We start from the raw sequence: 17,185 nt of genomic DNA on the forward strand, positions 1-17,185 counted from the left end.
CCAAGCGGCCTGGCGGTATTGTTTAGGTTTTGCTTGCTTTCTTTTAGTTTTTTTTTCCTTTTTATTTATTTTTCCATTTCTTTCGTCCTTTTTCATTCTTTATTTATTTATTAATTTGTCTGTTTTGTGACTGGGTGGATGTGGGTTTCCTTTACTACCACTGTTTGTGGATACGGCTGGAAGTTGCAAATTAAATAATTATGTAATTAATTATGCACGAACATATAATTTCTTTTTTCACGTGATAAATCTGTGAGGCTAATAAGCTAATAAATTCCAAAAACAACAACTGGTTGATCTTGATCTTGATTTTATTTTTGTTTTCTGGTACAGCCTTAGCCCATTCTAAAACCAACCAGTGCATAGATGATGCGTGTTATTGCGCTATTTGTCCACAAGGCGGCGAAAAAACACCCATTTTCTAAACCAATTAATGCAGTGAATATTGAAGTAGTGTTGTTGCGCTATTTGTCCACAAGGCGGCGAAACAACACTCGTTCTAATAAAGTCAGTGCGGTGAATGAGTGTTGTTGCGCTATTTGTCCACAAGGCGGCGAAACAACACTCGTTCTAATACAAATCAGTGCGTTGAATGCGTGTTGTTGCGCCATGTGTCCACAAGGCGGCAAAACAACACCCATTTTCTAAACCAATCAGTGCCGTAAATATTGAAGTAGTGTTGTTGCGCTATTTGTCCACAAGGCGGCGAAACAACACCCGTTCTAATACCAGTCAGTGCGTTGAATGCGTGTTGTTGCGCTGTTTGTCCACAAGGCGGCGAAACACCCATTTTCTAAACCAATCAGTGCAGTGAATATTAAAGCAGTGTTGTTGCGCCATTTGTCCACCAAATGGCGCCAAACCCCGAATTTGTTATGCTGCGCTCCAAAATATTGTGACACGAAGAAGAGTCAACACTCTGGCACGTTTCCCAAACCGACACTGATCCTACGTGATAGTGCACTTGAGAGTCGGTAGGGCGCGTTATCTCGTACCCTACGTAGTGTGCATCCGTATTGAGGGTAGCACTATTTGGAATTCAGCCCCAGCCTGCACGGTATGTTTTTGCTGCAGCGTAGTTGTGGTTTAATTCTCGACGTTTTGCGTTGAAAATGTTCTTTTAAAACCCGAAACGATTTCTGGTGAATTTCTTTAGTTTGCACGAACATATTGTGTATAATTATATAAGATGCGTCCTGGACAGACGCCATGGGCGTGTGTGTAGCGCTACATGTAATATTTGCTCGTGTCTGTAATAATAATAATTATTATTTATTTATTTATATATAGCATTATTTCGCTTAACATCCTGTTTCGCTCGAGCGCGCGCGCGTGTGTGTTTTTACTTCACACGTTAAAGATGTAAATAAAATGTAAATAAATTTATTTGCCGTCACACAGGGCCCAAATGGCACGTTGTACACGTCACAACTCTGTCCGTATGATGTCAGATTGCTGCCGAATAACGTTCGCAAGTCATCGTTTCCATAGTAACGGTTCTTTCACACGGAAGTGAAACGGGAGAAATCGTGTGACGTTGTGTCGCTCTTTCCGTTAACATTTCTGGGAAGAATCTCCTGTGTCCCGGAGTCAGAATCGAGCCGAAATGTTTCATTACAGCAAAAATGTCAAATAATCGACATTGCTTTTTTTTTTTTTGTATATCGGGGGTCATTCAGAATTTTTTTGTTATTTGCAATTAAAGAACAACACATGTATTTTCTCTATTTGTTTAATCACGCAGAGTTGTATTCCTCATTCTAATCTCAAAATACCCAAATCTGATCAATAGGCTGTAGTGCTTAATATTTCCAATCTAACATCTGGAATTTGTTTACTGGTCTGAATATGATGCAAAATCACAGCAACATATTCAGAAATCCAGTAGACCATGGTGCAGGACATGTGTGAGACTCCCGTGCTTAGATGAAGCTCCTGATGGTTTATCAGTTTTTCAACATCTGGATTGTTTGGCGGAACCACACCCACATTACTCAAAGCAAAAACAATGAGATGGAAGAAACTTGGGTGTATTTTACATATTTTACATTTAGAGCAAAAAATTTGTTTAAACATAATTGGATATTTTTTCTCATTTTCAAAACAATGAACCAATGAACGCGGTCGTTTCCGGCTCCTCTGCAGCTAGAAAAAGTAGGACGTGTCCTTTAATAAATCTATGCGTGATTGATTTCTAGAGCAGCTGCACCACAGAGGGTTGATTTCAGCAGTGCTTTGGGATTTGCTCCGTGGCGTTGAATAGTTCTAATTCCATAACATGGTTATTGTTCTTTTTTTTTCCGGTGTTATATCAGACGAGTAAAATTGCCTGTAAATAAGTTTCATGTTACTAAGCTAGCTTCAGTTTGAGAATTAACCTACGATCTTGTCTTCACTACTTCAGTCCTGTTCAGCGAGGTGTAAAGATGGTGGACCAGCGAGCTCTGAAGAATCCCTACTTGGATTTTAATGGACTTGAGAACTCACAGGATCTGTTCGACTCTCATGGCAAAGTGAGTTCAACACAAGTCTGTAAATGACGGGATGAATATTGAACACAAACTTCTAAGTGGTAATTTTTTTCCATTCCTAGCTCACGCCCACTTTTGCCGGTCGTATTACCGGTAAAATTAAAGAGCTGCTGGCCGTGATGGAGAACGGGCTGAAGACGGCGGATCCGAACGACTGCACAGGATACACGGGCTGGGCAGGTTCGAGATGTTCAAATATCTCCGTGTCATGATTTATCAAATTTAGACTGTGTCAAAAAACATTCAAAAAACTTGAAATTATATATATATATATATATATATATATATATATATATATATTTTTTTTTTTTTTTTTTATTTTTTTTTAATAGCCATCATTAAAAATTTTATTGTATAATTTGAATCAAAAACATTTTTGGAATTTAACTTTTATTATTAAAATATAATGTTGCTATGAGAATCAATTGGAATGAAGTTATAATTTTTATTAAATTGATTAAAGCTAATTAGATAAAGATTTCACCATACAATTCTTTGAACCAATTTTTTACCAAGGGCACCAATTTTTGTAGATTCGTCTGCACATTTATACGACTTAAAGCAGCCGTTATGCCGTTGTTTACTATTCTAGGCATCGCCGTGCTCTACCTGCATCTTCACTCAGTCTTCGGTGACCGTGCGTTCCTCCAGAGGGCGCTAGAGTACGTGGACCGCAGCCTCAGGAGTTTAAACCAGAGATGGGTGACTTTTCTGTGCGGAGACGCCGGGCCGCTCGCCGTGGCAGCCGTTATTTATCACCGCTTGCAGAGGACCCAGGAATCAGAAAACTGCATCGACAGGTTTACGATCACGTTCTTTTCGATTGTCCCAGAAGGTTTCAGAGGGGGTTTGGCTTCACGTTTGTGATGTTGTGTTTGCACATCTGCGTCCCAGGTTGATGGAGTCACACAGATCAGTAGTGAAAGGGTCAGGTGGCCTCCCGAACGAGCTGCTGTACGGCCGTGTGGGCTACCTCTTCTCCCTCATCTTCATCAACCAGCAGTTCCAGCAGGAGAAGATCCCTGCACAGTACATTCAGCAGGTCAGTGGGAGGTCTAGTCAGATTTGACCTTACTACTAAAAATAAACATGTGCAATGACACAGTTCATGTCGTTTTTGAACATGAACTTAAGGTACGCATAATTGGTGGTGTTGGTGTGTTAATTTTTTTTTGTGTGAGCAGTGGTATTAAGGATACCTGCCAGGTATCCTTAATACCACTATATAGGATTAAGGAAATCTGCCAGACCTTCACTTTCCCCAACAACGTCTACACAACACAGCCAGTAATCCACTACTCCTTTGTTGTCAAGCTTTACAACCTTAACAGAAGATAAGACACTGCAAGTCATCCAATCTTGCAATCCCACCACCTGTCCTCTGGATCCAATCCCTTCAACTATGCTTCAGACCATCACACCAGATCTCCTGCCCTTCATCTCCACAATCATCAATGGGTCCTTAACATCTGGCTAACTACCTTCAAGCAAGCAAAGGTCATTCCCATCTTAAAGAAACCTGCTCTGGAACCATCAGACATCAACAACTATAGACCGGTATCACTTCTCTCCTTTGTTTGCTAAATCTCTTGAACGCACTGTTTTTAACCAACTGTCTGTCTGTCTCTCACAGAACAATCTTCATGATCAAAGCGGCACATTCCACAGAGACGGCCCTTTTGGCTGTTTCTGAGAAATTGCATGCTGCTCGATCAGCCAAGCTGTCATCTGTTCTTATCTTCCTGGACCTTTTAGCAGTATTTGACACAGTCAACAACAAGACTCTCTTGTCTACCCTCAGGAGCCTCAGTATCTGCTGAACAGCATGGGAATGGTTTGCTTCCTACCTGGAAGGTCACTCATACCAGGTAACATGGAGGGGATCCACATCTGCCCCGTGCAGACTCACCACTGGTGACTCACCACAAGGCTCGGTACTTGGTCCCCTCCTTTTCTCCCTCTATCTATCTATCGTCCACTGCAAATGATCCAAAACACAGCTGCACGACTTGTGTTCAATCTGCCCAAGTTCTCCCACACCACCCCACTGCTGCGCTCCCTTCACTGGCTTCCAGTAGCTGCACGTATCAGATTCAAAACACTGATGTTTGCCTACAAGGCCAAAATGGACCAGCGGCATCTTACCTCAGAGACCTCATCACATCTCGCACTGCACCACGCTGTCTGAGATCCTTCAGCACTGCTCGACTGGTACCACCTTCTCTCAGAATGAGAGGTAAGTATACTTCAAGGCTCTTCTCTGTTCTGGCACCGAGGTGGTGGAATGAACTTCCCCTAGATGTCCGTACAGCAGAGTCCCCGACTATCTTCAAGCGACGGTTGAGGACCTACCTCTTCCTGAAACACTTAAATTAGCACTTTTCAAGTTTGCTTTGTAGAATTAAAGAGTTATATTTATATTAAGTTTGTAATCTGGTGTACCAGTGTAGATTTATTCATTAATAGAGACTCTAAGCACTTTTGTGCGTCGCTCTGGATAAGGGCGTCTGCTAAATGCCGCAAATTTGAATGTAAATGGTATCAAGTGTAAATGCACAATTTTTTCCGGTTCTACTCACTGTGTTAATGGTGCTGTCTTACCATAGGTTTATTATACAGCCGCTACCTTCTTGTGGCTTTATGAGGAAGGGGACGATCTAGTAACCCAGATACCATAGCTCAGCTCGACCTAGATACAATTTTCTTGCATGAGCAGATTCTGATTCCAGTTCCAATTTTTTTGTATCATTTAATGGTATTCGGTGCACAGTGATAAACTGGTGAATCAACCAGAGTGTTTTTCTACCAACAGGCTTCCGATAAACCAACATAAAGAGTTAACCGAACTCTCTGACGATATCTTGCTCAGAAAGTCTACTTATGTAATGGATTATAATCCCTACCAGGTGGCGTTCCACCATTCTTGCACCATTGGGCCCAAGCATACAGGATTGAGAGATAACAAGCGTTTTATCTAACCTCGATTTATGGAAAGTTGTTACTTAATGATGAAGTAAGAATAGGTCTTGACAGTGTTCTGACTTGTGGTCCGTGTTTGTTTTGTGTAGATCTGTGATGCTGTGTTGGCGTCGGGTCAGAATCTGGCTCAGAGGATGAGGGTGGAGCATCAGACTCCACTCATGTACGAGTGGTACCAGGAGCAGTATGTGGGTGCCGCTCACGGCCTTTCAGGCATCTATTACTATCTCATGCAGGTACAATTTAAAATGGAGGCATATGTTCTGGCAAAACCTAGATTTATATATATATATTTAAGCAGTTCCATTTGTTTCCCTGTAGCCTGGTTTCATCTCCAACCACAGCCTCATGACAGCCCTCGTGAAGCCCAGCGTTGATTATGTGTGCTATCTGAAGTTCCCATCAGGTAATTACCCCCCATGTGTCGGCGACTCCCGTGATCTCCTGGTTCACTGGTGCCACGGCTCTCCTGGAGTTATCTACATGCTTCTGCAGGCCTACAAGGTACAATCAAAAGAAACAAAACCATAGAGAACTTGTTTATGCCCTGATTAATCCTGACTAACTGAACACCTGTTTCACCAGTTGAATATTAAATACCTCTTAGGAGATCAGTTGTAGTTTATGTAGGGAATGTGTTAATTTTTTTCGACCAGCACAATATAATATGTATTATATACTTGTTTCTTTCCTAACCGGAAGGTGTTTGGGGAGCAGCATTACCTGCATGAAGCCATGCAGTGTGGTGAAGTGATCTGGCAAAGGGGTCTCTTAAAGAAAGGTTACGGCTTGTGTCACGGAGCAGCAGGAAACGCCTACGCCTTTCTGGCTCTCTTCAAACTCACCCAGGAGGCCAAGTACCTCTACAGGGCCTGCATGGTAGCACATATATCGAAATATTGCATAAATAATATAAACTGTTGTCTTTTATTTTCCTTAGTTAGCGAAAGCTGTATCACTAATCCAAACGTCGAGGCATGATGGGAAATAGTGTCTGGTTATGATATGTATGTCTCGGTTGTTAGTTTGCAGATTGGTGCATGAACTATGGGAAACATGGCTGCCGCACCCCAGACACTCCTTTCTCTCTTTTTGAAGGTACTGCATAGAAATAATAATAATAACAATAAAGGCATACTATTTTCATGAATTCTGTGATAATGAATTTTACCATTTTAAATCCATTGAATCTATAATGTAAAAGTATGTGCAATTTTGTGCAATTTCAAAATTCAGTACGAATTTATCTTTCATTAATTTCTTCCTCTTTATTGCAGGAATGGCCGGAACCATTTACTTCCTGGCTGATCTCCTGCAGCCGACGATAGCCAAGTTTCCAGCTTTCGAGGTGTAAAGGTGAATAAAAAATGATATATCTGATGAATAAATCCAACTTTTGAGCCAGCAACATTTTATGTATTAAAAACTTAAGATGAAAGAATATTTCATGAATGCAGGTAATTTAGAATGTGAGCTATAATTGTGTATAAAGCAAGTGGGCGGGGCTAAGTGTTCGTCTTTAATGTTTAGCTGTATCCAAATGAAAATCCATATTTGAATAGTTTGTGCACATGAGGACGTTGACCCTGATTTGTTGTGTTCTGCTGTGTTGCATTCCAGGTTCACTGCTACACAACGTCGCAGCATAATCAGCGGCAACCTGGGGTTTTTCTCCAGAAAAGGAAACGCACACTAATACACACACACACACACACACACACACACACACGTTGTTGTTGCTCCCCATGCTGTAGGGAATTGCGCATGCCTATTGTACGGTCCTACTCGCTGTCCATGTTCATGTTTCAGGGTTATCTCCTTTTTGAAAATGAACATTGTAAACTTTTTAGTCAGGAAGTGGTGAGCTAAATCTGTGCACTATAACTGCGCATGAAATCCTTTGCATTTTGCATTAGCTTTGGTGAATTATCGATTATTAGTCAAGAAATAGGAATGTGATATTTTTGTATTTTGTCCCAGCATTTGCTTTTTCTATTACAGTGAGCTGTTTAGCAGTTATGATGTTAGGCACTTGTACTGCACTTTAAGTTAAATTTGTCATTATTTCTTTAGTTTATGCAAGTTTATTCTTCAAGTCTTACTAGTAACTGATCAATATAGATCTTGTCTCTTGAAAGGAAGTAACACTGGGTGTTTTTTCTTCAGTAAAATACATTTCTGCTCCCGAAATAAAAGCTAAATAAAGATGATCATGATGGACTAGTCATTTTTATGTCTTTAAAGGAGAACGCGGATCAGCTATAACGTTAAAACTCCTGACCGGTGACCCTCAACGTTTAGCCAGGAAAATAGCTGCCCAAGGTTTGTTGATATTGCTGGGGCTCACCTTCCTGTCTTGATCCATAGAGGCCCCTCCATGCACTTTACAGGAATCTCCTTAAAGGTCTAATAGGGTTCAGGGGTCTTAGTGTCAGTGTATAGGCAGATGGTTTTAAAGTTAAGGATGATGAATATTGTTGTATAAACCCCAGTTTCATAAGGTATTCTATTTGTTAATGAAAAATATTTGAATATTTAATTACATAAATTACAATGGTTTTTTGTAAGATATAAAGCCATGTAAAAATATTAAACACTTGAATCAAATTTAAAAAGAAGAACACAATCGTATAAAATAAAAAATACCCAAACACACAGGTGTGATTACATGATGCAGAGAACAGGAGTAAAAATTCTGCTGCCAAATCCAAATAAGGCTGCTACTAATACACAACACTTCTACAGCTTTTTTTATACCACGATCTGAGATCTGTCTTGCTTTACAACTGTAAGAGTGTAAAACCCCATCGGCCAGCTGATGAAGCTGATCCCGGATCAGTTTTAAGTGTAAGGAGTAACCCAAGCTGGTGTGAGGCATCTTTTTACGATCCGTGGTCTGCTGCTAGGGCACATGGGTAGGGTGTAAAACATTTAGGACCCTTGGGAAGTCTCAGAGTGTAAGAAATTGACACCTCTTGACTGAGAGGAACTAAAGATAGATCTTGCAGAGGACTGTTGTAAAGTGTACAAGAATCTAACAAGAGTCCTAATAGCTTTAATGGCTACTTTTGAAACAAATTCCTAAACATGGATTGAAATATAACAGGCAACCTGCAGCTTTGGATATTTTGTAATTCTCCTAGCACACCTATAAAGGGAAAGGTTTTAAAGTAAGCACATGCCCCCTGTAGGAAAAGACAGATCAGACTGCATACTAAATATACACACAGGTTCCATGAAGCAGGTCCACCATATATACAAGAACTGCTCTATGGAGTAAATATTAATAATGTTTATTTAATAAGTCTGTCCAGGTTACTCTTGATGGCCCCTGATAGGCAGGTGAAATATAAGTGGTGAAACCCAAGAACATCTTTAAGAACATGATTTTCTTGGGGTTTTTGTTGTTGTTTTTTTTCTTTTCCAATTTTGTATGATAAGATTTCAGATCCATCATTCAGTCTCAGTTTCTTTAATGGCTTGGGATCTGGAATGTCACCTGTACCTCTAAACTTTTCGAGAACCTTTTAGTTATTCATGAAGTACCGGACAAACTAGGTATTTATTGAATTCTTTCCAAAAGCAATATTCCTTGAAGTGCTAAGCATCGTTCAGTTAACTAAGAAACATCATCTCATACAGATAATTAGTCGAATTTTATATTAGAACATGTGAAAGACATCCCAAATTAAGGATTAATAAAAGAATCCAAAACTTGTTAAATGTCCAGGGCTTCATTGTGCAACAATATGTGGTTAAAGGAAGACTTCTGGCAAAAAATAAATAAAATTCATCAACAACTGCTTGGACATGTGGTGTTTGCTGTGATAGTTTTGCACTGAAGGTATGACACAACTGTATCATTTCCAGTTCATACTTTGTGCATAGATTTGTTCTTTTGTCTCTACTTTCCCTCCAGCTGAGATCCCTCATTGAAACTTGCATATGATTCCAAGAGTCCAAATCAAGTTTGGCAACCTTCCTGAAATGTGAGAACTTGAGTCATCTTGTGGCTAAAGATAAATAAGATAAAGTAAGATAAATTAATACATACAACGATTGGCAGCGATAAAGGCCAAGCGCTTTTCTCTGTGATTGACTATTATAGAGGCCACACCTCCTCATGAGCATGACAAGCATAGATGATGCACTACCTTAAATGGTTCCAACAGGCACAAAGGCCACACCTTCATCACTGAGACTGTCACGCATAGACACCATACCACCTTCACTTAGACTGACAAGCATAGAGGCTACATTTTCTTCACCTGGACTGACAGGCATAGATGTTACCCTTTCTTAGATGGGACTGACCGGCACAAAGGCCACACCTTCTTCACTGGTACTGACCAGCATAGAGACCACACCTTCTTCTCTGTCCTTTAAAATCCCCATGTGTCCTAGTGTTATAAAACTTGACACATGTTAGTTTGGTGAGAAGACAGACAGGGATTAGGAATCATGTTTAAGAACTTATTTACAAGCCCAGATATGCATGGTGATGAAGGAGTCTCCGGTGAGCAAGCAACGACTTCCAACAACAGTTACAGGAATTCATAAACAGTTTGACTGTTCAGCTTATAGATTGACTGACTGCACACTAGAGGCCTGTTAATGCACTGGTATTCTTTGTTGTGAAGTTGTGTTTCTGAATTTGCACATCGTTCTTTGGTATACACGAGTTCTAGACTGCCCACCTCTCTTTAAAAAAAATTATTTAAATAATTTGCTGGATTAGAGCTTTCTAATTGACTGCCGTCTTTATCTCTGAATGTCGGCCTCCTCCTGATAGAACACAAACTTATTTATGTATTACAAGATACTGTGCATAATCCGTTCATGCTACGGTAGCTTGATACCCTGCTAACCTGCTACTTGTTATAATGTTTGCTAGCGTTTTTTTTTTCTTCTTTTAACAATATACTACTTAGTTTTTTCTCATTGAACTTGGTTAGCTTCTGTAGTTATATTTAGCTAAATCCACAGCTAGTTTTAGAGCAAGCGATGTAGACAGCTAGGCTAGAATTGCTAAATCAGCATGCGCGCTTGTCTATAAATAGACTTGAATTTTCTGTAACAAAAAAAAAAACTTTTTGATTTTTTCATCCTGTTTATATAATGTTCTGTTAACTGTGATATTGGGTTTGGATAATATAATGTCATATCATAAAATCTAATCTAGATTACAATTATGTTCAATAATAGTAATTTGGGTTGATAATTAAATGAATTAAAATATCCCCCAAAAAGAAACAGCTCATAGTATCCAACCCAAGTAAACAGTTTCTGTGTTTTAGCTCTTTATATAACCATAAGAGGCTAAGCATCACAAGTTAAAAATATCACTGATCCTATTTGCATTAAATACTCAATTTTGGTGCACAACTCATCCACTGATGAGCAGTCAGTTCTTCCAGTTTGTATGTATATTATGAATCAATTTAATGCTGACCAAAACTCGAGACTGTCTCCAAAAAAATGGCCCACAGAGTAAATCTAAAAATACCCAAGTGCCCTAGAGGAGGGCGCGTCTCGAGCATTCAGCTTGCCCTAAGAAAGTTAAAGAAAGTCATGGAGCGTCAACCGATCCTCCCTGTGACATCAGCGGCCCAGCTTAAATAAGAAGGCCTCGAACCCAGCGATCAGGACCACTCTCCTGGGACTACGGCTTCTTCACTTGTGCCCCTTCTCCCCTCCATCTAAACTGCATCATGGTGTGTACTTGGGAATATTTCTTGCTTTCTTTCTTTTACTCTCTCTCTTTATTTTGGTGCAGAAACCCGTCTTTTCGATCTCTGGGCACAAATCTGGGATTACGTTTGCCAGTGGATGCTGGTGATAAAGGGATTTTTTTCCAAAGGGTTTTTGAAACAAAGCAGTGAGCATTTAGTGTAAAAAAAAAAATTTATAAAGTGTACACTGAGATTTTTTTTAAATAAGCATACAATTATTTTTTAATAAAATCCAGTATTTATATAAAAAAGCAAACCTTTGTGTTTAGTTTTAGCAACGTTTATGTATTTATTAACCTTTTTTTAGTCATGTAACAGAGAATGACTTTGTATTTGAATTTTCCAGACTGATTTCACAGCTGACCAGATTGAGGGTGAGTATACAAATGTTGTGTATAAATACTTTAAAGTTGTATATATTTATTAGTACATTCTTAAATGATCTTAAATCTGGAAAAATAGTGCTGATTGGAGCATTTATGTATGTAAATATACATTTTTGAAACCAGGTGTACATTTAGTGTTACAGATTTTCCTGGGCTCTGTTTCAGACTCTTAGTTTATTTTCATTCATCAAAACCGACTCGCATAACAGGCGACTTTTGAAGGGTTCATTATTAATATATTAATTATTCATTTCAAAACACAACCCTAAAACCTATAGTGAAAATCATACCACAATTCTCTGAATATAAAACAAATATCTTAGATTAGTTGAAAAATTTATTATATATATATATATATATATATATATATATATATATATATATATATATATATATATATATATATATAAAATGTATTTTTTTTTTTTTTTTAAGCGAATGTTATGCAATTAGTCACTAGTGTTGAAATACCAAACAAACTCCTTAAGAAAAGTGAGGCTAAATATATCCCGTAGTGGAGGGTGTTCTGTAGTGTACACCCATGGTAAGACATTAAATTACAGTAAACCCGCAATAATCTTTTACCCTGGAATAAAAAAATTGCATATATTTAAATGTATTGGATTATATCAAGTATGTGAATGTGAAGCGCTTTTCAATCTTCTAGTCAAAAATGCTTGTATTAACCAGCTTTACGGGACCCAGTCCAAGGATTCATTGCAACACTTATGTTGGATAATTAAAGCTATGGCGGATTAGCGTGCTTTTTAATTTTTCCTCGTAATTAGATTGCTGCGCTCCCCGCTGTCTTTCAAGAATCGCAGGCATGTGTACAGTTGCAGTGCCAGAAAAAGATATCTTGTTAACTTAGGGTTGCGGATTACACCTCAGTCAGCGTTCCAAAGTTACACTTGGCCATGTTTGGCCAAAGCTGTTTCCTTAAGACGTATCAGCTAACACAGCACCAAATGGAGCCTTAAAGAGTGGACAGCTGGTCCCGTGTCCAGCCATCAATCCGTCACTGTATCACTTTCCATTTAGACCCATAGAAATAGCAATGCCAAGTGAGGGTCACTCCTTGTCTTCTTGAACACACAGTTGGCCTTGATAATTAGCGAATGGTGTTGAGCTCAGAGCAAGGGGAACATTTCACTTTCTTTGACCTCGTGAGAGAAATAACAGAATAACAGAATGGAAATCTTTAAAATGGTAATATGTATTGTATATAGATTGTAAGCTTGATAAAGCCAGTGTATTGGAGAATTTAAGGCCTAAATATCTCTCAATCTCTTTTCTCTAGACTTCAAAGAGGCCTTTGGTCTCTTTGACAGAGTTGGCGACAACAAAATTGCCTACAATCAGGTCGCTGACATCATGCGTGCTCTGGGACAAAACCCAACCAACAAGGACGTCAAAGGAATTCTGGGTAGCCCATCTGCTGAAGGCAAGATCTCAACTGACTTCTTTCCTTACAAATTGTTTATTATATGTTATTTTAAATGTAGTAAATAAAAACAAACAATGTTTGTTTTAGGCTTGGTCACCTTGATAAACTTTGTATTTAGTTCTCAAAAATAATTATTCCATTATAGCCTTACACTTAAACCTGGACCTAAAACAAGAATCTAATTTCAGTTTACCAATTTTATATATATATATATATATATATATATCTTCTTCAAATATCTTCGTTCAAATTATATGCTACAGCTAGTCACTTTGCTTAGCTTTTTATTTTTCTATTTAGTTTCTATTCTAGTATAGTTTATTTATTTATTTATTTGTTTGTTTGTTTGTTTGTTTTATTTATTTATTTATTTTTTTTGTCTGCACTGTTTGCACTAGGCTGCACTCAATGCACTTTATGTAGCTTTGTGTTGTGTTGTAGCTCTATGTTGTTTAGTGTAGCACCAGGGTTCCGGAGGAACGTTGTCTCGTTTTTACTGTGTAATGTGTACCACTGTGTATAGTAGAAATGACAATAAAAGCCACTTGACTTGACTTGGCTAACCACGCCTGACTTGTTTCATAGACAAGCAGGTGTGTAACAATCTCCAGCACAGACCCCTCATTTTTTCGAAAGCGCTAGTAAAGCTTGATAGTGCGTGTTTCACAATTGGCATTGTGTGTTTCCAGAAATGGCCAATAAGAGGATCGATTTTGATACTTTCCTGCCCATGCTGAAGAAAGTAGATGCTATCCAGAAGGGAACCTATGATGACTACGTTGAGGGTCTGCGTGTCTTTGACAAGGAAGGCAACGGCACAGTGATGGGCGCTGAACTGCGCATTGTGCTGTCCACACTGGGTAAGTGAACAAGTATAGGAATATGGGAAGTGGTGGTAGGCACTGGTAAATTAAGTGTCTTTTCCTCAAAACTATCATGGTAAATGTTGGTCCTGAACATATTTTCCAAGAACTTGATTCTTTATTGATGGAATAAACTTGTAACATTAAATGCCAAACACTTCTACAGGAGAGAGAATGTCTGAGCCTGAGGTTGACTCTTTGATGCAAGGACAGGAGGACGAGAGCGGCTCTGTCAACTATGAAGGTAAGGCTTTCTACTGAAACAGTCTAACATTCTGTACTCTAAACAATAAAAGCTTATAGATAGCCCCAATCCATGGATCCCTCTGGACATATTACAGAATTGTGCATTGCTAATTAACAACATTGATGCTTATCAGGCCTTTAAAAGTGGATCATATCATATCTGTTGTTTATTGTTTTCTCTTTGTACAGCCTTTGTCAAGCACGTCCTGTCTGTGTAAGAAGCCCCCCTCTCCAAGGGAGTGGTGAGAGAAAGGTGGTGTATCTACAGACCCCATGGTGTCAAAGTCAACTATGTTTTTGAAGACCAACCGAACAACAAAAAAGGACTATGAGGTGTCATTTCTAAATGCATTCTCTCGAGTTTTTGCCTTTTTGCCCACATTTTTCTCCCTCTTGAAGTCAGCCCCCCAAATGCAGTTTATTTTGGCCTTGCATCTTTTCTTTCTGTTCGGCCCGGGGACAGTGGTCCACAGTTTGGTGGAAATCGAGGGAGTAGTCACCGTCCGCTCATTAAGTGAGGGTGCGGTTTCTGTTCACCTCGGCCACCCGTGACACTCCAGCCGTGTTAAAGGCACGACACTTGGCCGCTTTCCCCGTTCTGCCCAGACCTCACACACTCACGTTTCGCAATAAACACTTTTTCCAAAAGTTCCTATTGGTCTTTGTTTTTGTTTTTACATTTTGTATGTATATGACTCACAGCAGTACATCAGAAACTGGCAAGTTATTTAATGTTACTTCTCAGAGGTAGACAAGATACTTGTTAGTGAGAGAGTCTACAAGGCTGTTATGAGGAATGACCCTTTGCCATTATTACACATCAGGTTTTAAAATAGTTGCCAAATTTTTGATTTATTATTACAAGGTAATTACATAGTTATTGCAATGCAATTACATGGTTACTACACTGCAGGTTTTTATTAATTGCCAAAGTCTCGATCTGATATTACAATGTAATTACATTATTACATATTTATTATAGTTATTACATTGTTATTACATAGTTACTACATAGTTACTACATTGTTATTACACGTCAGGTTTTTATCTTTTTGGCCAGAATGTCAATTCGTTATTACAATGTAATTACATAGTTATTACATTCTTAACACATTGTAATTACACGTAAGGTTTTTTTCTTTTTGCCAAAATTTCTATTTGTTATTACAATGTAAATACATAGTTATTACATAGTTATTACTTTGTAATTACATGTCAGGTTTTTACTTTGCCTAAATTTCGATTTGTTTTTACAATGTAGTTATTACATAGGTATTACACGTCAGGTTTTTATTTTATTGCCAGAATTTCAATGTTATTACAATGTTATTACATAGTTATTACACGTCAGGTTTTTACTTTGCCAAAATTTCGATTTGTTTTTACAATTTAATTACACAGTTACTACATAGTTACTACATTGTAATTACAGGTCAGGTTTTTTTCTTTTTGGCCAAAATTTCAATCTATTACAATGTAATTACAGTTATTACATTGTTATTACACGGTTATTACACGTCAGGTTTTTTCTTTTTGGCCAAAATTTCGATCTATTGCAATGTAATTACATAGTTATTACATTGTTATTACACGGTTATTACACGTCAGGTTTTTTCTTTTTGGCCAAAATTTCGATCTATTGCAATGTAATTACATAGTTAATTACATAGTTATTACATGATTATTACACGTCAGGTTTTTTCTTTTTGGCCAAAATTTCGATTCATTATTACAATATAATAACAGTTATTACATTCTTATTACATTGTTATTACACGTCAGGTTTTTATCTTTTTTGCCAGAATTTCGATCTGTTTTTACAATGTAATTACAGTTATTATAGTTATTACATTGTTATTACATAGTTACTACATAGTTACTACATTGTTATTACATGTCAGTTTTTTTTCTTTTTGCCATAATTTCGATTTGTTATTACAATGTAATTATGTAGTTATTACATAGTTATTACATTGTAATTACATGTCAGGGTTTGTCTTTTTGCCAAAATTTCTATTTGTTATTACAATGTAATTACATAGTTATTACTTTGTAATTACACATCTTGTTTTTTTCTTTTTTTGCCAGTTTTGATTTATTACAATGTAATTACATAGTTATTACATTGTTATTACATTGTTATTACATAGTTATTACATTGTAATTACATGTCAGGGTTTGTCTTTTTGCCCTAATTTCGATTCATTATTACAATGTAATTACATAGTTATTACATTGTTATTACACGGTTATTACACGTCAGGTTTTTTCTTTTTTGCCAAAATTTCGATTCGTTATTACAATATAATTACATAGTTATTACATTCTGATTACATTGTTATTACACATCAGGTTTTTATCTTTTTTGCCAGAATTTCGATCTGTTTTTACAATGTAATTACATAGTTATTATAGTTATTACATAGTTACTACATTGTTATTACACGTCAGGTTTTTTCTTTTTGGCCAGAATTTCGATATTACAATGTAATTACATAGTTGTTACATTACTACATTGTTATTACACTTCAGGTTATTATCTTTTTTGCAAGAATGTCGATCTATTTTTACAATGTAATTACATAGTTATTAAATAGTTATTACATAGTTATTACATTGTAATTACACGTAAGGTTTTTTCTTTTTGACAAAATTTCTATTTGTTATTACAATGTAATTACATAGTTATTACTTTGTAATTACACATCAGGTTTTTTCTTTTTTTGCCAAAATTTTGATTTATTACAATGTAATTACATAGTTGTTACATAGTTATGACATTGTTATTACATAGTTTTTACATTGTAATTACACGTCAGGGTTTTTTTTTTTTTGCCCTAATTTCGATTTGTTATTACAATGTAATTACATAGTTATTACAGGGTTATTACACGTCAGGTTTATTCTTTTTGGCCAAAATTTTGATTTGTTTATACAATGTAATTACATAGTTATTACATAGTTATTACATGTCAGGTTTTTAATTTTTTGCCAGAATTTT

The 17,185-nt window shown here is 37.3% G+C and overlaps 2 protein-coding genes across 4 annotated transcripts; both read left to right on the plus strand.

The window, feature by feature from the left end:
• The first annotated feature begins 926 nt into the window (after positions 1-926).
• lancl1 (LanC antibiotic synthetase component C-like 1 (bacterial)) lies at positions 927-7,720 on the plus strand. Of its 3 annotated transcripts, none has more exons than XM_046837779.1 (11): positions 927-1,057; positions 2,405-2,513; positions 2,594-2,711; positions 3,124-3,331; positions 3,426-3,573; positions 5,600-5,746; positions 5,832-6,014; positions 6,213-6,389; positions 6,536-6,608; positions 6,788-6,866; positions 7,131-7,720. In XM_046837779.1, exons 2-10 carry the CDS (start codon positions 2,427-2,429, stop codon positions 6,862-6,864), a joined length of 1,218 nt encoding a protein of 405 aa, XP_046693735.1. In that variant the 5' UTR covers positions 927-1,057; positions 2,405-2,426; the 3' UTR covers positions 6,865-6,866; positions 7,131-7,720. The 3 variants fall into 3 exon arrangements, with proteins under 3 accessions (XP_046693735.1, XP_046693736.1, XP_046693737.1); XM_046837780.1 differs by having other exon boundaries at positions 1,041-1,142; XM_046837781.1 differs by lacking the exon at positions 927-1,057 and adding an exon at positions 1,331-2,281.
• Positions 7,721-11,093: 3,373 nt separating this feature from the next.
• On the plus strand, positions 11,094-14,835 carry mylz3 (myosin, light polypeptide 3, skeletal muscle). The gene is made up of 6 exons (XM_046837782.1): positions 11,094-11,224; positions 11,589-11,616; positions 12,929-13,072; positions 13,765-13,935; positions 14,105-14,182; positions 14,374-14,835. Exons 1-6 carry the CDS (start codon positions 11,222-11,224, stop codon positions 14,400-14,402), a joined length of 453 nt encoding a protein of 150 aa, XP_046693738.1. The 5' UTR covers positions 11,094-11,221; the 3' UTR covers positions 14,403-14,835.
• The last annotated feature ends 2,350 nt before the right edge of the window (positions 14,836-17,185 follow it).

This window comes from Silurus meridionalis, chromosome 24 (genome assembly GCF_014805685.1).
Source record: "Silurus meridionalis isolate SWU-2019-XX chromosome 24, ASM1480568v1, whole genome shotgun sequence".
In the NCBI taxonomy this organism is placed as follows: Eukaryota; Metazoa; Chordata; class Actinopteri; order Siluriformes; family Siluridae; genus Silurus; species Silurus meridionalis.